Below are 27,210 nucleotides of genomic sequence, written 5' to 3'. Positions count from 1 at the left end.
GAAGCAAAAGAAAGTGAGAGTTAAAGAAATAAAAAAAGGGATTGGAGGGAGGGGGGCTTCTAGAGGTGCACTTTTAGTTACTACTGCACATGGCCTGCTGCTGCTGCTGCTGCTGGGAATCTTAACTAGGTTTTGCTTGGTATTGGGTGCAGGCATATTCCACACTCTCCCTCTTATCATATCCTTCCCATTACTGGTAATCAACTTAATTTGGTATCCTCTCTCTCTCTCTCTCTCTCTCTTCTGGTTTAAAGAGACTAGCATTTTGCCATGTAGAGGGAGGATAGGTTGAGTTGAGTCACGTTCGAAATGACGGAAGGTTAGATTGGATCGAGTCATGTTCGAAATAGTTGGAGGCTGGGATGGGCCGAGTCACGATCGAGATTCATGGACGCTGTGTCTATACGCTTTAAGTAAATTGGGTGCATCTTTCTACCAGCTCGAGATTTTGAAATAATAGTTAAAACTGACGATCCGACATTTGTCTCTCTCATTCTAATATGTGTAAGATTCTGCTGATAATGAGTTAGTAATGAAATGTAGGAGCTGATTGTTATAGCTCAACTCGTCACACTTCAGCGGTCGCATAAAAATAGCGATACCGACTTATTAGTAATATTTAAAAAATATTCTAGAATGTTAAAAGCACTTTGAAAATAAATTTTGCGTTTTGGTATTATGGGGAATATCAAAGGGAAAGTTTATAGCTGTTCCATTACATGCTTTGATGTTTAAATTTTCATGTATATTTTTATATACTTATTAACCATTTACTTCTTAGTATAAATTAGCTACTTATACCAGCTTATAGAGTTAAAATGGGTACCTTACAACACAAGAGTATTGGATATTTTTAATTGTTAGGCACTAAAGCACAATATATGTGAATATTTTATGGACTTAATTATTTATACTAAAAGTACAATACTAAGTCAATATCAAATAAGTGGACTATCCATACATTACCCCTTTCAGAGTATGTTCTTATTTCACAGCAAATGACAAAGTTTTTTTTTTCTTTTTTTTGGGGGGTTAAAATGCAAAAAACTTATGTAAATATCCATTTTTTTCACCTTTTTTTCTCTCCGACTTGAATCTATATTTTACCCTTTTAAAATTTTAGCATGATGCATTTAGAACCCCTCCGTCGAGTTTCGTCACCATTTCGTTATAATTTTTTTCTTATAAAACAAATAAAGATAATTTGATCATTTCTCCCCCTATTAACGCCGTAATTCCTAAAACATATTTTTAAAATTTTAAAAAGATAAAATATAAATTTTTAAAAATTAGAAAGAAAAAAATGAAAAGACAAATATTTTTAGGAAAATTTTCTGCATTTTAGCCAACTGTTTTAGGTTAATTGAATAACAAAAAGATTTTTTTTTTCCTCCCCTTATACATCTCTTTTTGGCCCTGGATTCAGGGTTTAATTTGGAGCTTTTGAACTACCAATATTTCACTTCAGGCCTCTTTTTAATATCCCACAGCACCAACAACAACAACAACAACAACAACAGCAGCAATAGAAAAACTGGTAAGGGAGATCTTCTACAAAAGCTTCAGCTAGGTCAAACAGTCTTATGTTAATAAAGCTCAAATTTGCAATCCAAATTAAAACCAAAATTCATACTGCACAAATTTAAACTTTAAATTTGTATCTATCCTTACTCTGGCAAGATCTTGAGAAAACTGCTTCAGAACCACCTGAAGCTCTACGGCAATTAGAGATCAGAGTCTTAAACTTTAAAAACAACATAAAACCACCTGAACAGCACAATCTCGCAGCATGCGCACCAAAAAACAAGTCATTTTTTGGTGTAATCTCAAACGGCGCCGAAAATCAAGGGGTTCTCCACAAGACCACAGTGCAGCACATACCAACCATTAGGTTCAAACCAACTCTGCAGTTTACTCTACAAAGATCAAAAAGAGTATGAGTAATCCTCCTCATGAGCAATCTCAACATACCAATTACCATTCTCAAACATCCTCTTACTACTATCCAAATAATCAGAGAAGAGGCCAAGTCAAAACCTTTACAACATGCACAGCTTTGTTGCTCCCTCGTAATACAATTTCCCCACCCTCTTTTTTTTTTTTACTTTGCAAACATGCTTAGTAGCATGCAATGGGAGCTATAGAAGTATGCATATATTTCCAATCAAAGAAAGGAAAAGCTGACGCACTCACGCAGGCGTGTGTGCTGAACTGATTCGAATAAGCTGTTGGCCCAGGAGTAATTCCTCCAGCCTAAGCAAGAATATAATGAGCTCGTGTACCGCCGCGTTTAAGCAGAGTAAGGTGAATAGAAAGAAAAGGTCTTGCATGCTCAGTAGGTCTTAGAGGAAGTAATCGGGCGCGGGCTTCTTCGCAGGAACACCTCTTGACTCCTGCAAAGTGAAGGGATGAATCACCAATGGTAGGAAGGGCAATATAAGAGAGAGAGAGAGAGAGAGAGAGAGAGAGAGAGGAAGGGGGTACGAACATGTGGTGCAGCTTCAAACACGCGGAACTTCTTCTCCAGGTTCTCATCCAGTTCAAGAATAGCAGCCACATTACCACACCTGCACGCCACCCATTACGAAAATAAAATGTTTGGAAAATAGAGTCGGAAGGACCTCAGATGCTCTATGAGTTAAGCGATTTAATGTTCCAGAGCAACTCAATTCTGGACCACGAGAATTATTTGTTCCAAACTGTATATTTCTACCAGTAATTAATGACGGTATTCATCCCGATTTAATTCTTGCATTATCAACAGGGCACATGCAATCCTATCTAATTATTATCATAGATATAATTTTCATTAAATGCGAGCGTCTTATAATTCCTTTCTCAGAAGGTCACCTACGAACTTTTCTTTGCTAATCGAGTCTTTTTGTAAGGTCTTGAAATGACATATATGGAACCATTTGAGTGAAGAATGAATCCATTGAACATAGTTCAATGTCAACACTTGAAATCAAGCAATCCCTGATCAGCTGGCAAAAACATATAATTCTTGTATGCTAAAAAATTACTTCAACTCGATGGTCTGGCCTCTCTGTAAGATGGCTGGTTTCCTCCGACTTAGGAATTGATTTGAGATTTTAACCAAGCATCAAATTTGTCTTTGGTTAGCATCAAGACCAGAATTGATCCCAAAGTCTGGAATTTTGCAGAGAATCAAACCAGTCTGTTAGGCTTTATTTCATCTAAGCATCATCATTTCCTTTATCAAACTGTTGCAAAATTTGTGTTTATCTTAATTACTTTGATTATAAATTAATTCTAATCAATTTAGGTTATGTTTCTGTAGAATTGAGTAGTCAAACCTAGAACTGAGAGCCTGAAACTGTTAGAAATCCCAAACCAATATCATAACATTAAAAGCCATTTTAAATGGTTGCGTGCCATGAAATTCAGTTAGCCAAGCCAATACAGATGAACCAAACATCAATATGACGAGGCAAACGAGTTATTTTCATCAGGCCAATATGTTTACACAGCGTGCAAACGGTAAAAATATTTTGAAAGCATGGCTGGAAGTCTGAGAAAAACGATCTCCTTTATATATTCCAAGAACAAGATTAAACCCAAGAGCCAAGTCCACTAAAGTTTCTTTTGGTCACAATAGAATCTTATGTCATTTATAACCTCAAGAATCCAAATGCCTTCATATTATTTGATTAGAGGGGCAAACGCCAACAAATCAATGCCCCTCCAAAGCTTGCCATTCAGATCTTCTATCAACTTCAGCAACGTGTATAAACATGTGAGACAATAACTCGCCGACTTCAAACCAAGTTATTATTTCTGCAAGCTTAGTTATCCTAAAGCTACAGGCAAAAACATTCCTTCTTGTCATAAGGGCAACAGGGAGATCAAAGTTATTTCCCCATGGGAAAAAAAAAGCAAGTGACTGAGAATTCGTCTTAGTGAGACCGATGAGACCGAATTATTCAAAGGATAACACAAGAAAAATTTCCAGCTCTACCTTTTATAGTTATGTCCCTTACTTTATCTCCACTGATTAGTTATCCATTTAATCACCATAGTTATCCCTCTAATACCAAGCCAAATGAAAATTTGATTCTATTCCTAACAATCCCGGAATAGCACGGCAATCCTGGCATAAACAAGTTTTCTCTGCAAAATTTATACCTAAAACAAACTGCATCTTATAAGGAGATACCATGCAAACTAATTATACATGTCGTTAGAAACGTGAAGATCGGCATCAATTCCTAAAGATAAACTCACAAGAAGTAGCGGCAAACTGTTAAGTTACCAAAAATAGTAACCACATTTTCAAAAATTGAAGTCCAAAGTACCTGTAGCAGTAGTTTGGAGCAGACCAGACAGTAACAATCTGGTCATTGAACATCCACTTATACCCCTCCATAACTAGCTGATGAGCCCGGCATATGTAATCGATGTTGTTCGAGCGGTTAAAAGAGGTAACTACGTTCCCACCAAAAAGAAACCCAGCGCCTCGAGGGCTTAAGCCCCAACCATCAACCACATCTTCTGGATCAGACCATAGGAGGTCACACATGGCCCCATCATGGGGTACTTCTTGCTTCCGATCTATTGTTCTGATCTGTTCAGTAGGTCATTACCAATTTTGAAAATAAGATCTTTAGTATGACATAATAAAAGGGTCTCGAAGAAGCTTTGTTCCTGAAGTTTGAACCAAATATCAGTTATGTGCTCAGTTTTTCAATTGGTAATTCAGTCCCTAAAGTTTTGTTTTGTGCAATAACTAAGTGCTCTTTAAGCACCTTTTTAGCCCTGCTTCTGCTTTTGCTTTCAGCTATAGCCACACACAGCAGCCATATGGCAAAAATAAAACCTTCTTTGAGGCCAAAATAGAAGCTCCAATTTTGACCTTCTACCTCCGCTACAGAGAAAAGATGGTAGGAGAGATTTCAACGGTAAAATTGTAAGTCCTTCTATCAGAAACCCTCAAATAGCAGTTCATAAAGCAGCACAAAACCTTAAAATTGGGTCAAACAAGCCTGTCCAAAGATTGTCCTGATAACATACTCCAATGCGACATCCTTTTTCAGGGACTAAATTGTTAAATTTTAACTTTGAGGATGTTGCTGAAATAAGGATCAAACTTCGAAGACTATAATATGCCTTTTAACCCAAATGAAGAAAAGAGAAAAATGCAAGGACAGTGTGCTCGCCTGATCTAATGTTGTGATGGCAGGAGAGAGACCTCCATGGACGCTAAAAATTTTGTTTTCAATAAGTGCTGACAAACTGAAAGAGGAAAACAAATAAGTAGATAAACCAGCACAAGTTTCCAAAATTAGAAGAGAACTTTCTAGTACATAGCTGAGAGCAAACAATTGAAAGATGAAGCGGAATACCTTAGATAGTCGAATATATCTGTGCAATATCTCCAGACATTAACAGAGCCATACTTGCGAAGGCACTCATCATAGAATCCATAAACCTAGTTAAAAGAGGCATCAGAACCTATTAAAAGGACACATCGGTAAAAAGGGATAATGTAAGTTCCTGACCTGTGTAATCTGTCTGCTTTCATGGTTTCCCCGAATGAGGGTTATACGGTCTGGATATCTAACCTGTAAAATTGAGGGAAATAGATGGATATGATTGAGGAAAGAGGATTTACAAATCTTGTACAAGAAAAAAAGTTGCAGAAAATGAACGGTTTTTAATGCGTGCAAACTAGCTTGGTATCAATTAAAAGGCAGAAGCAACACTTCAGGTTAATTGCATTGCTATACCCTGGACTCTTTGCTAAGTCCCAGTTAGCTCCTCCATTTTCAAATGTAAGAAGCCTACTCTGAGAACTAATACAAGCAAAAATTACTATAATCATTACTACCAACTCCGATTAGTGTGATTGACAGAAAGGCCAATCAGGTCCATCCATTGGAAGATGAATACAAGCTCACACTTTACGTACATACATCCCAGCTGACATAGAGGCCTTCGGTGGGTTAACTCTTTTTTTTTAAAAAAAATATCACAAGCCCTTTTTTCACTGGGAATAGAAGTCTTCTCTGTGGAAGAAGTCATACTGCTTGATAGCCATGCTGGCTTTTTTGTGATTCCACAAGTGGGCTTGACCACATGGAGTACAAAGAACCATTGATGGTGAAACGTAACAAAGAATTTAGGGACTACATATGCGGCTGACCTGATGTTTAAAACATTAAGCATAGTAGGGCTAGTAAGAGTTCACAAAATTGCTATATGACTTAAGAAAATTTAGAAGTTGACAAAGGAAAAGGATTTTCGGGAGAAAGAAAAGGGTCAGTTGCAAAATTTAGATCACATAGAATTGGCTAACTCTTTTGCGTCCTGATATTCATTTGCAAAAATAATGAAGTAAAGCGCAAGGAATATTACTTTCTTCCATCTCCGGGATCAGTTATTTCTAATGGCACTATGCAGAAAATTTGATTTGTTTAGAAAATCATGTCAAAAGGATCATGTTTACATGCAAAAAAAGGACGTACCATTACCTCGTAGAGTTCCACACAGTTATATTTTGGAGGTTAAACTCCATGGAATCAATTTAAAAGCATAAGGACAAGAAGATGAAATTGTACAATAATGGCCTCAACGACGAAGAATTAATGTGCAACATTCCAAGAAAGGCATGCAAAGGAAGTATTACCTTCAAAGCAAGCAGCAGTAGAAACGTTTCAACAGAATAAAACCCTCGATCGACAAAATCGCCAAGAAACAAGTAGTTTGTCTTTGGACAGTCACCTCCAACTTTGAACAACTCTTTCATGTCGTAGAATTGTCCATGGATATCTCCGCATATCTGACAACCACAATCAAAGGATCATTTAGCAATGTAAGTTTCTAATCCGAGCTCTTTAAGTGTAGAAAATAGAAACTAAGATTTTGTAAGGTGATCTACGAAGGCTACGAAAAATTATGAAAAAGAAAATTAAATAGTAAAGAGGAGCTCAATGAATATATCTTGGCATATCAAAGAAATCTCCACGAGTTCTGACAACATATAACAGAACCTAACTAAATAAAGTTAGGCCGGCATACAACCATACATAGGTACATACATACAAATATATAAAACTCAAGAACTAAGTTATAAGACCTCAAAGTACCAAGATTAGAGCATGTCTAGTATCATAGCATCTAAATCAAGGATTGCTTGCGCCACCCCATGCTACCCGTGCTGTACCGTGCCAAGGCCGTGCCGGCACATGGCACGTGGTTATGCCAACACCCTATCGAGAAAATGTATTTTTTGGGGCATTCTTTGGTAATTTTTTTAAGCTTTACAAAAGTTTTTCCATACTTAAAATATGTTGATCTTGCAAATCTACTAACATTTGATACAATTAGTAAGTTTCACTGCATAATAAGACCAACTTTTAGTGGGAAAAAAAATACAAATTACAGAATTCCTCTTTTTTTAAATCATTTTAGCCTAGTGAAGTTATGTATGGTAGTGTTTTCTTATAAATTTTCACCCAATTATGATTTTGATTTTGATTTCATGCACATACTTTCATAATATATATAAAATGGTTTTTTTAGTTACTAAGATGTCTGTGACTATGTTCTTATAAATTGTGTGATATAATAGTTAAACTATTGTTGTAGCCATTAGTGATATTAAAACACTCTAAGAAACTAATTTTTAATAAAAATTTTTAAAAAATCATGCCAATACATGCCAATGTGCCAGTGGTGCCAAGTGCCAACGTTAGCATGCCTCGTGCCACTGTGTCGTGCCATGCCACTGGCACAGCAGCACGGACCATGCCATTAGCATAACAGCCCTTGATCTAAATAGTACACACATAGCATCCCCACGATTTAATACAAATAATTACGGCAGATCCTTGAAAGCCGTTTACGTCCTAATAGTGCAGACAAGAAAAGACACTTATACGAAGATGGGCATTTATGGGCTATGCATGCTTTATGAAACAACTGAAATTTCTCAAATGGCTAGTATTTTCAGAAGACTATCATTAAATGAAAGAAATTTCAAAGTGGAGCAACTATTTTCACACACTATAATTAGTTTTCTAATTCCTCCTTTTCTCCTATATAAACTTGTGGTAATTCACATGCCGGCAATCCCATATCAAATAGAGAAGGGATTATGCACGAGTACATTAAGACTACCACTTCAGAAGGAGGAACCCAGGCTTAAGCAATGGGGTCTAGCAGTCTAGGCCCAAAAAGTTGCTAATAGCAGTGGACTATTTTTGTTTGTTACATATAGGATTAGAGCTGCTATCATGGGTACTATCATATGAGACCAGAAGCCTAAATGTGTGTTTACTAGAAGGGAACTACGAGTCTGGGACATATGTGAGTATCTTTCTTGACAAGGATGCCGAGGCTTAAAAAAGTGGTAACTGTCACACCCCAATAGCCTACACTGGACAAAGAATGGATTATACATAAGAATCTACAATCTGTGTCATGACGAGCGCACAAACGAAAATGACAAAAGGTGATTGCAAAGTAGACAAACCGCAGAAACAGTAAAATAAAATGGAACACAAGGATTTACGTGGAAAAACTCTTTATAGGGAAAAACAAACTACGGGCGAAGGAAGAGAGAACTTCACTATGAAAATAAAGAGTACAATATTTTTAGAGATTACAAATTCACTGTATCGCCTCTAGGGCTCAAAAGATAAAAGAGGTTCCTTAACATATATTTTCATTATCGGCCCAAGCCCTCCGCTTCCCACCTCAAACATCCATTTTTCTTTCACAGAACATTTTCCAAAATTTGTCACACCGCGAAGCTCCTGGCGAAACAGGGGCACAAAATCGAAATCGAAAACCAAATTTCAAGGTACATCTAAAACAATCTAGCACTCTAGCATGAGTAACTTGGGGTTAAGCACTTTAGGTCAGTGATTTAAGCCCAACCAGTTCTTAAAAGTCATAGTATTTTTATCAATTCCTTTACACAAATTTTGGCACCATTAAACAACAACATCATTTTTTTTTTTTAGCATGAGAATCAAATTAAGCTTTATGACAGTTAAAAATCACCAAGATAATGCCCATCACTAAATTGTTCAGTCGTAATTCGGGTTGTATTAAAAGTGCTATCTTTAGGGCAAAATCGGGCACTAGAAGCATCGAACTCGCATCAAACCGATTCAAATCGATCCCAAATAGAGGCCTCTCGAGAACACAAAAAGTTGCGATTTTTAGGGCAAAATCGGAGGACTCTGGAACCATCGAGCTCGCACCGAACCGAATCAAATCTATCGCGACCGGAGATTAAGAGGGAGAGATCAGGGGGGGATGCGTACGGTGACGGGGGCGTCGACGCGTTGGACGTTGCTCTCCTCGACGAGGATCTCCATGGCCTTGAGGCACAGCGCCTTCACCTCCGACTCCTTCAACGGCTCGCATCGCTTCAGCTGCTCGATCTGACGGTCCAAATCCGACATCGCCCCCCTCCCCCTCTCCCCTCCTCCTCCTCCTCCTCTCCCTCTCTCGGGGTTTCTCTCTCTACGCGGGGAGAAGAGTAGAGGGAGAGAGAGAGAGAGAGGGTTGAGTAGGGGACTACTACTTCAGAGAGAGAGAGAGAGAGAGAGAGAGAGAGGGGGAGATATGGCCGGTGAGAATACCGTCCATAAGCACGGTATCGTCACCTCCAGTGTGTTTGTAACCACAAAAGTTTGGGGCAAACTTCAAATACCTTTCACACTTTCTCACTTTAGTACCGTATGATTTAAAGTGTATTAAGTTAACATCTGTCATTTCGCACATACTCACTTGAGTACCATGTGCTTTAAAGTGTATTATTATTAAGTTAGTACTTTGTGGTTTCATTTCTCTCTTTTTATTATTCATTTTATTAATTTTTTTCGTCAAATCATTGACAAAGTTAAAACTAAAGGATACTAAAGTAAATATTTGATAAATCTAGATAGGATATCTGAAGTTTTTTGTATATAATTTAATGAAATATTAACAGAGGAGCCAATGAAAAGAGAAAAATAAAATCATAAAGTACTAAATTGATACACTTTAAACCACAGGGTACTAAAGTGAGTGTAGTGTTCCGGGGTTTTGGATTGGATTGGCTACAGTATTAGTGACTGGTCGATACATCTAGAGTGTGTCGAACTGAGTCGGAGTCGTTTCTGCACAAAATGGATGTAGAAATTGACTTAGCGTACTCAAATAAGCAAAACTGGAGTTTTGTCAGTTTCGGGCGCCCAGAACTGGGTCTGGGTCGCCCAGAACTGGGTCTGGGTCGCCCAGAACTTGAGTGCTTGTTTGAACTGAAACTGGAAGGCAATTCGGATCCTAGGTTCCGGGTGCCCAGATATGGGTCCGAAAATTCACCTTGGGAATATCGTTTGCGCTGACATGTGTCTAGTGGTAGGTGAGATCTGTCGGACGAGGTTTCGGGCGCAGCAGACCGCAGGCGGAGGAACCGAAGTGGAGGCTTTGTATGGCTTGGGGGTTTCGGACGCCCAGATGTAGGTTTCGGGCGCTCAAAAGTTGCCACTTCTGCAAGGACAGTAGGTTAGCAGCTTTTGTTCTTGAGGCTTATTTCACCCTTCCACCTCCATATAAATAGCTGGTATTCGACCACAGTGAAGCCTTTTCACCCCTCCTTTATAGTGAACCTATAATTTGCATTCCAACCCTTCTAAACTCCTCAAATTACTCCAAATTCCACAATTCCAGCTTGAGGATTGCAGTTCTAGCAGTTTTCCAGCAACGACCTTCGGCGTTTTGGCTCGCGTGCGACGTAGGAAGTTCCATTTGCCACGCAACTTGGTTTGGTGGATTCTGGACTTCAAGATGAATTCGTGGAGCCCATTTTGACAGAATTTGGTTGAGGTTAGCTTGGTCAATTTGGCTTTTCACTGTGCTGCTGGTGTTTTTGGACTGAATTTGTGAATTTGTGGGTTTTCTTGATGCAATTTTTGGAATTCATGTGCTAGACTTTTAAAGGGGCTTGTTGCTGGTTGTGGCTGAGCTTGGCAGGGTTTCGGGCGACTTCTCGCTGCCGTGGATTTAACGCTAGAGGTGGGTTAAAGTGATGCTTATCGAATTTTCGCGGATTTCCTCCTAAGTTCTGTTGCTAGCATATATTAGTAGATTTTTGCGTATCATATTTCGTTGCTCGATTCATTGATTTATTGTGTTCCTAAATCTGAATTGGAGCTTATAATATTAGTTAAATAATACATGTTGGACTTGGACTTGACTTAGGAGAAAACTTGCGTTTCTATACTGTCATATGTTAAAACTACCAGATTTAGCTCTAGGAGTCGTAGTTTGTTTGTATCAACGCGGTTTGTGGGCGGTAGATACCCAGGATAGTGTAGATTGTATTTACGCTCATGTTGGGATGCCGAGCTTATTTTTACAGCAGTGTTTAGGCTATTCCGAACTTTCGGGTGCCGTTAAGGTTGACGGTATACTCAGATTGCTGTTTTTGCATCAGATTGTGCCGAGAGCACGTGAGTTTGGTTGTTAGACCCTGTTTACTTTGACTTTAGCCTGTAAGAGCCTGATTGAGCTCGACAGAGATACGCTTGCATACTCGGTTGGGTAGCGCCCAAGAGTACCACTCCGGAGTCGGGCTCAGTGCTGTTGCGTTAGTGTCGTTGTGTCCTGGTTGGACTTGCTCTCCACGGACGACTTAGTGTGGATGTAGCTGTATAGCTTCGACAGGCGGGACGGGTGTATTCACAGTCCCTAGGACGGGTGTATTCATAGTCCCTAGTGAGATTGGGTCAGAGATTGCATTATTCTACAAATAGTAGTGTTGGATCATCATAGTATAGTGGCATGTAGCTGTTGATTGTTTCCAGTTCCTTTACTATCATTGAGCATATCATCTGTAGACTTAATGGGTGAGCCGTTGAGGTCGGTAGCGGTGTCCACTGAGGACTACTTCTTTTTGCAGTAGTTCTCACGCCCAGTTGTGGATCTTTTGCAAAGTTTTCTTCTTCGGCTGCTACTGCTACTGATCTGGATCGTGGAAAGGGAGTCGCGAGTTAGACCCTTCCCAGTTGCTGCTGACTTAGAGACATTTCACCAGCTACAGGTAGTTATAGTTTTTGGTTATTTACATACTTATGCTATTCCTCGCTCGAGCGAGTGTTTATAGGTACAGAAAAAATTCTTTTGTATACGGCGGATTTGTTGGCGTGCCCAGGGAAATGAGTAATCCAATGCGTGACAGTGAAAAAGTGCGAAACCACATAATACTAAATTGATACACTTTAAACCACAGGGTGGTATTTGAAGTTTTTCCAAAAGTTTGTTTTTTTTTTTTGTTAAATTACAGAAAATTTTCTTTATAAATATATTTTTTTAACTTCTTCTTTCTAATGTTTTTTTAAAAAATGTACATTTTACCACCTCAATATTTCAAATTATTATATTTAGTCCCTATTCTGTCGGAGTTTCATTACTATTCTGTTTATTTTTTTATAATTTATACCGAAAATGACAGAAATATATTAAAAATAAAAAAAGTAAGGGTAATTTGGCCATTTTGTCCTCTCTCTCCATTAATGTTATACCCTCCAAAAATATTTCTGAAATTTTAAGAGGGTAAAATATAGGTTTTTAAAAGTCATGAAGAAAAAATAAAAAAAATGATATTTACGGTGAGATTTTTTGTACTTTAGCCTTTTTTTTTTTTTTTCCTTAGGAAAAAGGTATAAAACTTAGCTAAATTATGAATCATTTTGAATATACTCTTTTACCATCCAATTTTTTTATTTTTTTATTTGAGTCAGTTCACTTTGGTCCTTAAGCTTTAATTTTATGTAATTTCTAATTCAAGCTTTGTAAATTATTATAATCAAGTCTGATAATTCAATTTAGTTGACTTAATATTGATACGTTACCGATGAAGTAATGATGTGGTATTTTAATTATTATCGCGCCATCAATTATAATATTACTACATCAGTTCCATATTAGCGACTTATTAGTATTTAGCTAATTAAATTTGATTGTGAAATTTCATTGCAAAAATTCAAACTTTAAAAACTTTAGCTACTCATTTCTAAATTACGAATAGTTAATGTAACCTCCATACAATTTTACCTAATTTTTTTTGTAAAATATAGTTGTAGCAAAAATAAATGGATTGTTAAATAACAAAATATCTTTTAAATTTCTATCACAAATTAATTTGCAAAAAGTTTTTCTCATTAAATATCTGACTATTATTTTCCAAAATAATGTTATTTTAGGAATCATACCAAGCATACACTCTATCAAAATGATTGTTGAATTTTTATGAAGATCATGCAAAATCAAATTTTAAAAAAAAGGTTTAGGCAAAATAAATTGGAGCAATAGTACAAAATTCATTATTTTTGTATTATTTGTACACATCCATTATTTCAAAATACTCATTATTTGGATAATGTACATGTACTATTATTTTTATATATGAACTACCATTAAAAAATTATTATTATGTATTTTAAATTAATTAGTTGGCTTTTACTGAACCATGAGTTGGTTAGTCATCTATGAGATGTAGCACCCTAATTTTTTTTGTTTTATTTTTTAAAAATTTTGAAATGTAGAACCCTAATAATTGCTCATGATTTCCAAGAATTTTTTAGCTTCCTTATATTCCTTTATATTGATAGATAATATGTATTATATTTTGTACATTATGCATAGTGGAATGCATATTATAAATTTCCCCCAAGCAAAAAATTTCATGCAAATATGATAAATGAGAGATGATATGCATATAAAGAGTGATGTTTCAAATACAATAATAATTTCAAGCAGTTTATTTTAACTTTTTAAAGTTTAATTTGATGGCCACATATTACCCTTTTACAATGTTAGAAAAAATATAAAATAAATAGTTTTGAACTCTATGAACTAAAAAATTTAACAATTATCAAAACGTATAGAACTTACTTGAACCGTGAATGATTTTGATTTGATTATCCAATCATTTAAAATTTTAATTTTACTATCCAATCTTTCAATTTGCTTAATTTGATTCAATCGACGACATTTTGACTTCAAAATCTGAATGCAGTATTTATCACTACAGATTTATTTAATATACTTCATATAATTCTCACAACTAGAAATTAATTGAAGTAATTAATTTAAATCTTGAAGTCAAACTATTATGAATTATCTAAAATCAAAATTTTGAAAGATCAGATATTCGATTTAAAATGGTCTATAATTTAGATAAATTCTCTATGTTTTTACCAAAAAAAAAATTATCCAAAATATTGCTATGATATTTAACTATCCAGAAATATATTTAACACTCCCACCAGTGAAATAAAATATTATGTGAAATTAACCAACAAGAAAAGAGTAGGATTTAACCCCTTAGATTAATTCATTAATAAAGAGCCTTTGATATAATTGTGAATGCATTTATAATTACAGATTCATGTAGTTGAAAATGCAATAACTATAATTACAAATGCACAAATGCCTAGATCAAACTCAAGAACACAAGAGTGTTTCTCAATTGTTATTGCATCAAATAGATGGGAAAGCAAACAAAATAACAACACTTGCAAATATTGTGGAAACAACATGGTTCTTTTCATCTTTTACTTCTACTCCCAAGTGTAGGAAACAGATAACTACATCTAGGGAGGGAGAGAGAGAGAGAGAGAGAGAGAAAGAGAGAGAGAGAGGTGTGAATCTGTGTGTACATGGAAAAACAAACAAATAACAACTTCAGATGCCTGATTGAGCAAAAGAGGATAATGACTGGATTAGAAGAACATCCTCCGAGCCCTCGAAGCGACAGGCGATGGGGCTGAGGGTGAGGCCGTCTTGAGCGGTGAATTCCCGCCTCTGCCTTCTTGGGCTTCGGCTACCTTGGCTGCCTTTGGGTCAGTCAAGAGGGTCTTCTGGAACGACTGCGAGAAGCCCGTTGCAATGATCGTCACGTGGATCTCACCGCTGTAGCGGTCGTCCACGACCGCCCCGAATATAATGTTCGCAGAAGGATCCGCGAGGCTCGTCACCACCTACAAATATTTATATTAGATATCTCTAACTAAGAAGTAGAAGGCAAAGAGTCTAGAGATCCGCGCGGTGGTGGGGAACCAAAAAAATGAGCCTTTGGGGCTCAAAAAGCAATACCAATTTGAAGCTTTTAGCAGTAGCAGGAAGATAGTGGAGGATCTAGACAAAGCAACTCCTAGTGTGTTTCGTCAAAAAGCTCTTGAGCCTTCCAAAAAAGACCACATCAAGCTGTGCACTGCATGCTCGTAGCCCATCCATCTCATCTCATATTGCAATCTCTACTATCCGTGAGTTGCACCTTCTTTTTTATATTGAATATCAGAGTGAGTTGGATAGTGAGGATTGATGACGGGATGAAGGGGTGCGCTGCGAGTATGAAGTATTTCTCCCTTTTAGGCGTAGGAAAAATGCGTACCTGAGAGACTTTGTTCACTTCTTGCAAGGTGATATCTTTCCCCCCAGTTATATTGTACACGACTCCCGTGGCCGACTCAATGGACGATCCAATCAAAGGTGCAAGAGTCGCTTGTTCGGCCGCTTCCTGGGCGCGGTTCTTGCTGGAAGAGACGCCGACGCCGAGCATGGCGGTTCCTGAGTTCTTCATAACGGCTTTCACGTCAGCAAAATCGACATTCACTAGTCCTGGTATCTGCAGTATTTTATATACTATGTTCAAACAATGAAAAGAAATACATACATTCTAGTACAGAAGAACCAATTCACATATCAATCACTGCAAAATCCAAATATTCAAACATGCCCTTCAGAAACTTCCACTTACATTCCCTCTTTCTTGCAAAAAATGTTCCTCAAAACTTTTTGCTAACACGAAAGAAAGTCGCGCCATGAAATGATGATCCCAACTTAATATGAAAGTTTTGGTGAGAAACAGCATTTTTCAGGTGGTTGCATGAAGATTCAGATTCCGCAGGGATATTCAGTTAATTAGATAATTTAGCAGAGATATGTATGCCAATGCTCCAAAAAGGGCGGAAAAAAAGGGTTATTATATTCAAAATGATCATAACATCGAAGCACCAGTGCACCACTCACTGTGATGATGTCGGAAATTCCTTGGACGCCCTGGCGGAGAACGTCATCAGCGAGGAGGAAGGCATCCTGAAGAGGAGTGTGCTCATCGACGATATCCAACAATCGATCGTTGGGAATTACGATAAGAGTGTCGACGCTCTTTTGCAACTTCTCAATTGCTTCTAATGCCTGAGATATTGAAGTAGGTATACATAAGGGGACAAATATAATTACAATTATAATATGAACTCGGTGTTATTGAGAGCATTGAAGTAGAGCACGGTTTCAAGAATTAACATTAGACTTGGAAGTAAAATAGGATATGTTTCAGCTAGCTGCTCTTCCAGAAATATAAAAGCCTTATTAATTATATACTAGGGCAACATAGCTAAGAGATCCCAAGGCTCCAAGAGCAATTTGACCCTAACAGAAGGGATGAAAGGAAATGCAGAAATCAGCAATGTCGGATTATTCACTTTGAGAGAAAAAGCAAAGCAAGTACTTTTAGTAGAAAAATAAGAATCTTCTCTCAACTTATGGGTAGAATTTTCTAGATACAAACATCTATTTTAGTAAGGTTATGATGGTCAACGGGACAGATTCCTCATATAAACAAATGAGGATGAAAATTGAAAAAATATCTAAAACTTTAGAAACCCTAGGATAGAGATTTTGAATCCAGTGTTAATTGTCAGTTTTTCGAATTCGACATTGTTTGCTTCTCTTTCCTTTTTGTTCCTCCCCAAATTCTGAATGAGAAAAAAAAAAAAAAATTGAAAACGACTTTCAAAGCTGTAAAGATCGCTTACGACTGTCCAAAGAGCCTAAATAAGACAATAACAGGTTATTCCTACCTGTAAAGATCGCTTACGACCTTCGAAGCTGAAGGGATAAGTAACCACACCAACAGTGAGATAACCGGCCTCCTTTGATATCTGCGCAACAACCGGAGCAGCACCAGAACCTGTGCCTCCTCCCATGCCGGCTGTGATAAAGACGAGATCTGAATCCTTCAGCGCATTCGCAATAGCTTCCTTAGATTCCTCCGCTGCCTGCTCACCTAGAAGAGGGTTTCCACCAGTACCTGCATTGCAAGGTGAAAAATTCAGTAAATACAATAGACATGGGAGAAATGTAGGAAGAACTTTATCAAAGCCCCATGATATAGCTCACTTGTAGTTTACCATCATATGGCTCAAGCGACCGTGGTTTTTATTTATTTTACTGTACGATCCTGCCGAGAAAGAGGGCAGCAGCTTGTTACATATCACAAACCACGGGATGGTAGAGTGCAAATCACAGTGGTAAGCCACCATGTGGTTAGTTAAATGTAACAGTTTGCTACACTATTTAATAGTAGGTCCCTATAGAAAACAAAAACAAAACCCACAAGCAAGGATTTAAGTGCCATGACACGGGATCGTGCCGGAAACTTGCCGGCACGGTATGGCACGGTGTGTGCCGAGCCGTGCCGATGCGTGCCGGTCAAAAAAATTCTTGTGTGCCGACACATAATAGTATGAAATATTTATTTTCTTTAGCAACAAAATATTCTAACTATTTATTATGTCTTTTTATCACATTTTTTGAACTTTATTGAGAAAATTACTTACTAATTTAAAGAATATAGGGTTTTGAGCTGTGCCATCTGCACGGGGTCTGTATCGTGCCGATATCTTGTTGGCACGGTACGGCACGGTGGATACGGCCCATGCCGACGGGCACTTAAAACCTTGCCCACAAGGTTGCTTAGTGATACACTTTGAACAAAATAGTAGTAAAATGCAAATGTGCTATATTGCAGGAGGGCTTTTCGAAGTTTTTCCTAAAACATCTGATTAGTCCCTGTATTTTTGCAATATAGCAAACATATCCCTAAACCTTTAACCTAAATACTGTAGTCCCTGAACTTCCTCATAAATTTCAATTGCATTGTGACTATCCATAATAACTTACTTCCTTTACGTCATGTGTCAAGCACGTGACACACTTCCTATAGAATGAGCATTTTTGAAGGAGGGAAAAAACAAATGGGAAGTCATTCTACAAGCGGGTAGAATGGTCAATTTAAGTAAAGAAGTCATGTGTTTAGTGTGTTTAGCACGTGACTTAACAAACATCAGATATTTTGGATGGTCAGTTATATAAATTTACAGGAAAATTTTAGGGGCTAAAATGTTTTCGAAGTAAAGAGTCCAGGAATAAAAACTAGTTGAAGGGTCTATTACAAATTAACAGGATGGCCAAGTACATATGTGGATTTATTTTTCTACCAATATATAAGATAAGATAGATTGGCTGACCTAGTCCGCGAGTTAGAAGCTCTCCAATTTGTATTGGATGTTTTGCTTGTGAATTCAGCAGTGCCTGGGAATCCGTGTTTACCGCATAAAAGTCAACTCCCTGGTGTTGCAAATCAGCTTTATCAGTAATTTGTTTTGGAAGAGATAAACAAAAAAGAAGATCAAGAAAATTTCCATCCTAAATTGCTTATGACTATAGTAACTATTGATTTCAGCATCCAATAAACTTTCCAGCAAGCACACAAGAAAAATCATGGGCAAACTACGAAAGCATAAAGTAGAAAAATAAAATGGCATTTTAGGGATTAAAAAAAAAAAAATGAAAACCAAAACTTATATAAAGAAGGCCACAAGAATAGGCAATAGAATACTTACTAGAGCATTTACAAATGGAACACAACGTCAAAGAGGGAAAATCTCTTTTACTTTTACAAGCCAAAGCACAAGAAGACTGGCAAAAGATATGCAAAACCAGTGAGTTTCAAGTTTCAACTAAATAATATGAAGTATAAAGAAGAGTTTCAACTAAATAATATGCCGCATACACAATTTTCAGACTTTTTAAAAGTTCCATATAACTTTTATTACTCTCTTTGCTTTCTCATATTATTAGAAACTACTAAACCAATCTAAGATTTCAGTTAATCTCTATCACATCTCATAATTCTATTTATTATTCTGTATTATATTTTATCATTGCCTCTCTTGATACTCCACTCGTCATTATCTCTCTTTATTTTTCTTCTACCAATAATATCTGATCTAGTCTAACCATGAATCTTATGGGATTACCGACTAATTTTATCGTAAGATATGAAACAACCTGAATAGTTTCATGGATATAATGATAGTTGGATATCATATGTTCCGACTACTTTTATTGTAAGATATGAAACAACCTGAATACTTTCATGGATATAATGACAATTGCATATCATATGTTCACGTTTCATGAGGCTCCCTCCCTTCCTCCCTCCCTCCCTTCTTTCACAAGACAATGGGCGGATATTTTCACAATGACTATCTACCAAGAATTTAAGCCGATGAATGACTATCTACAAAGAATTTAAGCGCCCATCGGCACAGGCCGTGCCCACCATGCCATAGCACGCCAATAAGACATCATAGCACGCCGATAAGATATCAGCATGGTACCCCTCCTCCCTCCCTCCCAGTGTTTGAAAAGGCGCACTTGAGGCGCGCGCGCCTCAACGCCTAGGCGCGAGGTGCGGGTCTCAACGCCTCAGAGAGTGAAGCGCACGCCTCAGACACGCCTCGTAATATTTACGTTTAATGTGTCTAGGGTTTGGGTTTTTGGGGTTTTGGGATTTTTCAATATATTTTAAAATATTAAGGAATTGAAAAAAAAAATTTTCTAATTTGAGCGCCTTTCTTCCCGTTTTCTCTTGGTCGTTCTCTCTTTCACCCCCTTATGGCAATAAGCAACAGCGGTAAGAAGCAAGAAACAAGAACCAAGAACCAACAGCAAGCACTTTTAAGTTGAAAGTTGAAACATAATTTTGTATCTTTTTAGTTTGAAAATATTGATACATATGATTTCATTACTTTTTTATAGTTATTTTATTTTTGTACGGCTATTTTAAATTTTTTTAACATAAAACATCCATTTAAATTAGCCTTGTTAAGATTGTTTTATTTTTATTAGATGTGCGCCTCACCTTCTTGAGGCATGCACCTCACGGTGCGCCTCGCTTCTAGGCTCCAGAAGGCCTTTGCGCCTTTTTAAACACTGCTCCCTCTCTCTCCTTTCACAATGACAATGGGCAGATATTTTCACAATGACTATCTGCAAAGGATTTAAGCACCCATCGTCACGGGCCATGCCCACCATGCCATAGCACGCCGATTATGTGAATTGCATTATCATGCCCCGTAACCGCCAATTTGGTCGGTTCGGGCCTGTACACAGACACGAACGAACAGAACCTCCCCTGTTCGCCCAAGGCTCTATAACAATCAAACATGTATAATGAAATGTCCAGAAAAAATTCCAATATACATGGCTTACACGAGGACAAGCAACACAAGCAAGTGAAAGTAAACTAACTAAAACATTCACACATTGTATCTTGATTACTTTAAATCAAATACAAAGCTTGCTATTTGTTTACATACATACATTCTTTAATATATACATTTGTCATCTCTCAAATGAATAGTTTACATTTTCTTTCATCAACTATAATAAATAGATGAAATGTACAAGGTATCACTATATTCAATAGATGTCCGCTATCTATAGAGCGTTGTCCCGGTCACGATCCTCAACCACACCGCACTTGCTGGAACCTGCATGGCTAGTGGGGTGAGAACTACTGAAAGTTTCCAGTGGATTCGGCTACCGACCTCGCCGACTCACCCACTAGGTTTACTCAGGCATATGTAGACAAGAAAAGGTAACAGATAGTAACCAACTATATCATGCATCTACTACAATGCCTGTACAAAGCTAAAAAGAACAATATATAACTCATGGAGTTTATGCGTGCATGCTATCATATACCATTACCCAATCAACGGGTTAACCCCTTAGTTAACCTCAACTCACCAACTAAATTACTTTTTGTCGGGAGGACCTCAGCTACCACCCGATGGGACCATCTACTGGGGAGACTGCCTGCTCCAACCCAATTGATGACCACTCCGGAGCTCATCGCTCGAGGAGGAGCGACCTTTACCTCGAGCATTAGACTAATGTGAGTATGATCCGGTCCTAACTTAGAGGATACACTGACAATGCCACACTTTAACTAGCTTTTTATGCCAGGTTTACATGTCCAATTCTAGATGCTAACCATTCATCTAGTTCTAATGCCACACATTTTACAAGTTCATTATCCTTGTTTAACAATCACAATACTAGGTGTTATTCATGCCATTACTAACAATGTCACTTTGTCAACTATTTCATAGTCCAGCACAAGTTCATACATCTATAGGGTTCTAAGTTTGCTAATCATTGTCCACATGGATTTTGCTTTCAAAGCATACAATTAGAACACATATTACACTTAACCATATGGCAATCACAACCCTATCATGTATGAATATCAACTAAACATGTATAATCCATATATGTTCAAGAAAAGTGATATAAACATAATAGATCATCCGATGACTTCGGAAAGCACCACCCACCTTTAAATGATGCCGGAATGTGAGAAATCCACTTCCCGCGATTTATGAGCCATCACAATCCTCACTCGCGACAAACGAAGCTAAAATGAGATTTTTTCTCACTAGCTTGCCGTAGGCTCATCGGAACGCCGATCTGAGCTTTCCAACACGTCGATTTTATCCTCAATTAGGATTCTATGCGATCAATTTCAAACTAGAGCGTCAATCCTACAAAGTCGCATTTTTAAGCGTAAGCTTAATATAAACTGCTTCTACATAGGTTCTACAAAAACATATAGAGAATACTCCAATTCTTAACAACCCAACAACCTTAAAACCAGGTAATTTCAAAGATTTACATCAATCCCTAACCAGGAATTACAAGTTAATTCACCTTGATTCCCCAGCTGTCGAAGTTAACACACATACAACACATAGCTTCTTCTTTTCTCTAGGTTATCATGGCAAAACAAGTGCCAGTAACCTAGAAATTCCAAGCTAAACCCCTTCTCTAGGTTAAATACCATAAACCATAACTAGGAATTATGGCTAACCTACCTCAGGTTCCTCTCTAACAAACAACTCACATACATATATATATGCTGTCCATAGTGCAGTTTCTAAGATTACATAGCCTCTTCAAGCTTTAGAATCCAAAATCCATGGCTCAAATCTCTTTAAGGGTAAATAGCACAACCCTAACCAGGAAATACACCATCTTACCTCAGTTTCAAGGCTTCACCAGCTGGTTTCCCAGCTCAAAAGCCTTCCTCTTAGCTCAAAACACCTAAATCCACCAAGAAACTCCTTCAAACATCATCACCTTAGGTTAGAGAAAGAGAAGGAGAATGAACGAGATAAGGAGGAGAGGAAGCAGCTCCAATACGTATGGAGGGTGCTGAGGTGCTGGAGTTAAGAGATAAGTTCAAACAATTGCCAAAAACTCCCTCACAAAAGCTAAAATTACCATCACATTTTGGTCCCCCAACACTAATACAATTTTCAATTTAGCAATTCAGAATCTGATACTTCTCGCCGGAGCCCTTCTGAATATTCGTTTGCTCTCAAATTTGACAGTCAGGCTCGGTTAAAATTAATAAGAAGAACGATATCTTAACTTTTCAGTTTGGACCATTTTTGGTCACCGAAAGCTCTACCGACCCGAATCTCTAGCAGATAGCAATCAGATTTTATTTTTTACTTTTCAAATGTCGGAATGACACGAAACCTTAAATCTCGCCTCATAAAAATAATTCCGACATATTCTCCAATTTTTATAATTTTCTGACACTGTGAATTTTCTGCTAAAATATTAGCCCCGTTTCTTACAGAAAATTCTAAATCTTCTGTTTTCATTTCAATTTCAGCATAAGTCATTTCCAACTAATATTTTACTTCTCTAAGTCCAATAAAAATAGTATCTTACACTATTTTTATTTACACTTTTATTGGATTTAGAAAAGTGAAATATAAGTCGGAAATGACTTATGCTGAAATTGGAATGAAAACAGAAAAATTAGAATTTTCTGTAAGAAACGGAACTGATATTTTAGCAGAAAATTCAGTGTCTGAAATTATAAAAATTGGAGAATATGTCAGAATTATTTTTATGATGCGAGATTTAAAGTTTCATGTCATTCCGACACCCGAAAAGTGAAAAATAAAATCTGATTGCTATCTGCTAGAGATTTGGATCGGTAGAGTTTGCGATGACCAAAAATGGTCCAAACTGAAAAGTTAAGATATCGTTCTTCTTATTAATTTTAACCAAGCCTGACTGTCAAATTTGAGAGCAATGGATATTCAGAAGGGCTCCGGCGAGAAGTATCAGATTCTGAATTGCTAAACTGAAAATTGTATTAGTGTTAGGGGACCAAAATATGATGGTAATCCCAGCTTTTGTGAGAGAGTTTTTAACAATTGTTTGAACTTATTCTTAAATCCCAATACCCCAGCAGCTCCCTGCGTACAGGGACCACTCTCCTCTCCTTCTCTTTTCATTTCTTTCCTTCTCTCTTTCTCTAAGAACCCTAGGGTGGCTGGTTGTGAAGGAAGTTAGTGGAGTGATTGTTTTGCTATTTTGAGTTAAAAATAGGAGGTTTGAATAAGGAAATCAGCTGGTGAGAGCATCCAACCGAGGTAAAGTTGCTGTAATTTCCTGGTTTGGGTTAGGTTATTTGCTCTAAAAAGGTCTAAGCTGTAGATTTCAGTTGCTAATATTTGTAGTTGTCATGAAACCTAGAACAAGCCATTTGTTGTAGGTATGTATGTGAAGCAATCAACCTGAGGTAGGTTGGTCTTGTTTCCTGGTTAAGAATTGTTGTATTTAACCTAAAGAAAAGGGTTAAGCTTGGGTTTTCTTGATTGCTAGAAGCTGATTTTGCCATGATAAACCTAAGGAAAAACTATGTAATTCTAGAAACTATATTATGGCAACTGAGAACTAAGATAAACTATCTTGTAATCTTAGGTTAGAGATTGATGTAAATCCTCTAAACTATTCAATTATAAGGTTATTGGGTTGTTAAGGTTTATATTGTTCTATATGTTTTGGTAGAACCTGTGTATATAGAAAGTATATAAAGCTTAAGCTTGAAAATGCAATTTTGTAGGATCGAGGGCCTAATTTGAAATTGATCGCATGGAATCCTAATTGAGGATAAAACCGACGTGTTGGGAAGCTCGGATCGACGTTCCGATGAGTCTACGGCAAGCTAGGGAGGAAAAACCTCATTTTAACTTTGTTTGTTGCGAGCGAGGGTTGTGATGGTTCATAAATCGCGGGAAGTGAATTTCTCGCATTTCGGCATCATTTAAAGGTGGGTGGTGCTTTCCGAAATCATCGAATGACCTATTATGTTTATGTCACTTTTCTTGAGCATACATGTATTGTATATGTTTAGTGATATTCATGCATTATAGGGTTGAGTTTGAGATATGACATGAGGTCTGATTGTATGCTTTGAAAGCAAAATCCATGTGGACAATAGTTAGTAAACATAGAACCCTATAGATGTATGAACTTGCGTTGGACTATGAAATAGTTGACAAAGTGACATTGTTAGTAATGGCATGAATAGCACCTAGTATTGTGAATGTCAAACAAGGAAAATGAACTTGTACTGTTTGTAGCATTAGAACTAAATGAATTGATTAGCATCTAAAATTGGATATGTAAATCTAGCATAAAGAGCTAGTTAAAGTGTGGCATTGTTATGGTATCCTCTAAGTGAGGATTGGATCATACTCACATTAGTCTAATGCTCGAGATAAAGGTCGTTCCTCCTTAGGCGATGATCTCCAGAGTGTGTCATCAACTGGGTTGATAGCGGAGTTCTCCCCAATAGACGGTCCCGTCGGGTTGGTAGCGGAGTTCTCCCCGACAAAAAAGGATTGAGTTGGTGAGTTGTAGTTAACCAAGGGGTTAACTAAGTTGATTGGACAATGGTAATGTGATAGCATGCATGCATAAACTCCATGAGTTATATATGTTGTTTCTTTCCAGCTTTGTACATGTATTGTAGTAGATGCATGATATAGTTGATTACTATCTGTTTCCTTTTCTTGCCTACATATGCCTGAATAAACCTAGTGGATGAGTCGGCAAGGTCGGCAGCCGAACCCACTGGGAACTTTCAGTAGTTCGTACCCCACTAACCATGCAGGTTCTAGCAAGTGCGGGGTGGTTGAGGATCGTGACCAGGACAGCGCTCTATAGATAGTGGACATCCATTGAATATAGTGATACCTTGTACATTTCATCTATTTATTATAGTTGATGAAAGAAAATATAAACTATTCATTTGAGAGATGGCAAATATATATATTAAAGAATGTATGTATGTAAACAAATAGCAAGCTTTGTATTTGATTTAAAGTAATCAAGATACAATGTGTGAATGTTTTAGTTAATTTACTTTCACTTGCTTGTATTGCTTCCCCTCGTGCAAGCCATGTATACTGAAATTTTTCCTGGGCATTTCATTATACACGTTTGATTGTTGTAGAGCCTTGGGCGAACAGGGGAGGTTCTATTCGTTCGGCGTCTGTGTACGGCCAAACCCCCGGCCAACATGCAGATAACACAGCTCAAAACCCTCTTTTCTTTAAAATTAGAAAGTAGTTACCTCAAGAAAGTGCAAAAATTTTGATAAAGATTATAACAAGCAATTAGAATAAATTGGTGCCAACGAAAATAAATAATTGATGGGTTGACCACTGTAGGTTGACACAAGTAATTTTTGTGACCAGCAAATAGCAATTAGCAAGTTTTCAGCACGACCCTACGCCACTGCACTTAAATCCTTACTATGGGCAAAAAATTCCCCATTAATTGCAAAGCAAACCACCCAATTTCATATGGAGGCAAAGCAAAACCAAAAAGTATTGAGCATTTGACCCAACGACTCCTACACTATCAGATATGAGTTGCTTCACTTATTCACTCGGTACACTATATTTTTCCAATCAGATTTGTCGTCATAACTCTGTGGCAGCTACAACACACCAAAATAATGATATTAACACAAAAAACTTCATTCCTATCCATCTTTCAGTCATTAACCATATTACAGAGAAGAAGAAAACATTCGATCAGAACACCACAAATAAAATTGCAGTAAAAAGGTGCACAGACCCCCCTAACTATAAGTCATTTTGAAATCGACTCCTCAAACTAATTTTCATTTGATTTACACCCATTCAAGTTTTGATTCAATCGATTTACATTATTTTTTCCAACCAAATTAGAAAATTTTCACCAATTTAACAGCAATTCGGTTAAACTTCATTGCTATGGACACCTTTCAGCTGATTGAACTGTGAATTTCGTTAACTGCTAACGAACGGAGCCATTTAAGTTTCATTAACATCCAATTCAATATTCAACAATAACTCACGTCCAAAAATCATAAGTTTAAAAAATTGTGGGGATCTCAATCAAAATGCAGAATGGTTGAGGGGCCTGTTTCAAAATCGCATATAATCGAGGATGGTATCGATAAATTTTTACCTAAAACTGGAAAGGAAAACATCGCAATGTAGCATTCTCACGCCGTAAAGAACGTACAAAGCGTATGAAAACCAAAACCCTAGAAGAGATTACAGTTGGAAACCCTAACCCTAACCTGGAGGCCGCTCCCGATCATGCGATTGACCGCATTGTTGCCGCCGCCGCCGACGCCGACCACCTTAATCCGCGCCGAATCCACGGGCACGAAGGGGGAGGAGGAGAAGGAGCATTGCACTGCGACACTGCCCCAGCGCCGACTCCGAGATTCGCTTCTGCTCCTCGCCGGAGAGAGCCCACACGGGAAGAGGAGGAGAGCTCCCGAGGAAGAAGACGAAGAAGAAGAGGAGGAGATCGAGCGAGTAGGTGAAGAGAGGTGGAGAGAGGAGGGAGGAGGAGGAGAAGGGGCGTAGGACGCCATTGGAGGTGGGTGAGGTAGAGAGAGAGAGAGAGAGAGTTGCTAGGGTTTTTCTCTCTCTAGGGTTTAGGGGAAGGGTTTTACTTTAAGCTTTAGCTCCTCTCTCTCTCTCTCTCTCCCTCGCTTTGGAAAAGAAGATAATGATTGTATAAACACTTTTTTTTTTTTTTAAGGTAAATTTAAGGAAAAACTTAAGTACCGCTGCAGTAATTTCGCACTTTTTTATATTTTAATATTCTATAATTTAAAGTATTTTAATTTAGTACTATATAATTTTTTTTTATTATTATTATTTTTTTACTATCTTTTTGTTA

The 27,210-nt window shown here is 37.5% G+C and overlaps 2 protein-coding genes and 1 long non-coding RNA gene across 4 annotated transcripts; all 3 read right to left on the bottom strand.

Annotated features, from left to right (window-relative positions):
- Positions 1,585 to 9,503, bottom strand: LOC109724857 (serine/threonine-protein phosphatase PP-X isozyme 2). The gene is made up of 8 exons (XM_020253798.1): positions 9,294 to 9,503; positions 6,647 to 6,799; positions 5,520 to 5,582; positions 5,364 to 5,449; positions 5,178 to 5,253; positions 4,317 to 4,585; positions 2,489 to 2,567; positions 1,585 to 2,393 (listed from the first exon to the last, which is right to left on the bottom strand). Exons 1-8 carry the CDS (start codon positions 9,432 to 9,434, stop codon positions 2,343 to 2,345), a joined length of 918 nt encoding a protein of 305 aa, XP_020109387.1. The 5' UTR covers positions 9,435 to 9,503; the 3' UTR covers positions 1,585 to 2,342.
- Positions 14,454 to 27,008, bottom strand: LOC109725018 (cell division protein FtsZ homolog 1, chloroplastic). Of its 2 annotated transcripts, none has more exons than XM_020254058.1 (6): positions 26,591 to 27,008; positions 18,333 to 18,432; positions 16,884 to 17,113; positions 16,051 to 16,218; positions 15,413 to 15,646; positions 14,454 to 14,999 (listed from the first exon to the last, which is right to left on the bottom strand). In XM_020254058.1, the coding sequence occupies exons 1-6, from the start codon at positions 26,897 to 26,899 to the stop codon at positions 14,742 to 14,744; spliced, it is 1,299 nt and encodes a 432-aa protein (XP_020109647.1). In that variant the 5' UTR covers positions 26,900 to 27,008; the 3' UTR covers positions 14,454 to 14,741. The 2 variants fall into 2 exon arrangements, with proteins under 2 accessions (XP_020109647.1, XP_020109648.1); XM_020254059.1 differs by having other exon boundaries at positions 26,597 to 27,007.
- Positions 20,398 to 22,509, bottom strand: LOC109725019. Its single transcript, XR_002220167.1, has 2 exons — positions 21,492 to 22,509; positions 20,398 to 20,642 (listed from the first exon to the last, which is right to left on the bottom strand). It is a non-coding gene; the product is annotated as an uncharacterized LOC109725019 (long non-coding RNA).

The sequence above is a fragment of the Ananas comosus genome, linkage group 19 (assembly GCF_001540865.1).
Source record: "Ananas comosus cultivar F153 linkage group 19, ASM154086v1, whole genome shotgun sequence".
NCBI lineage: Eukaryota > Viridiplantae > Streptophyta > Magnoliopsida > Poales > Bromeliaceae > Ananas > Ananas comosus.
This window is presented reverse-complemented; position numbering and strand designations above follow the sequence as displayed.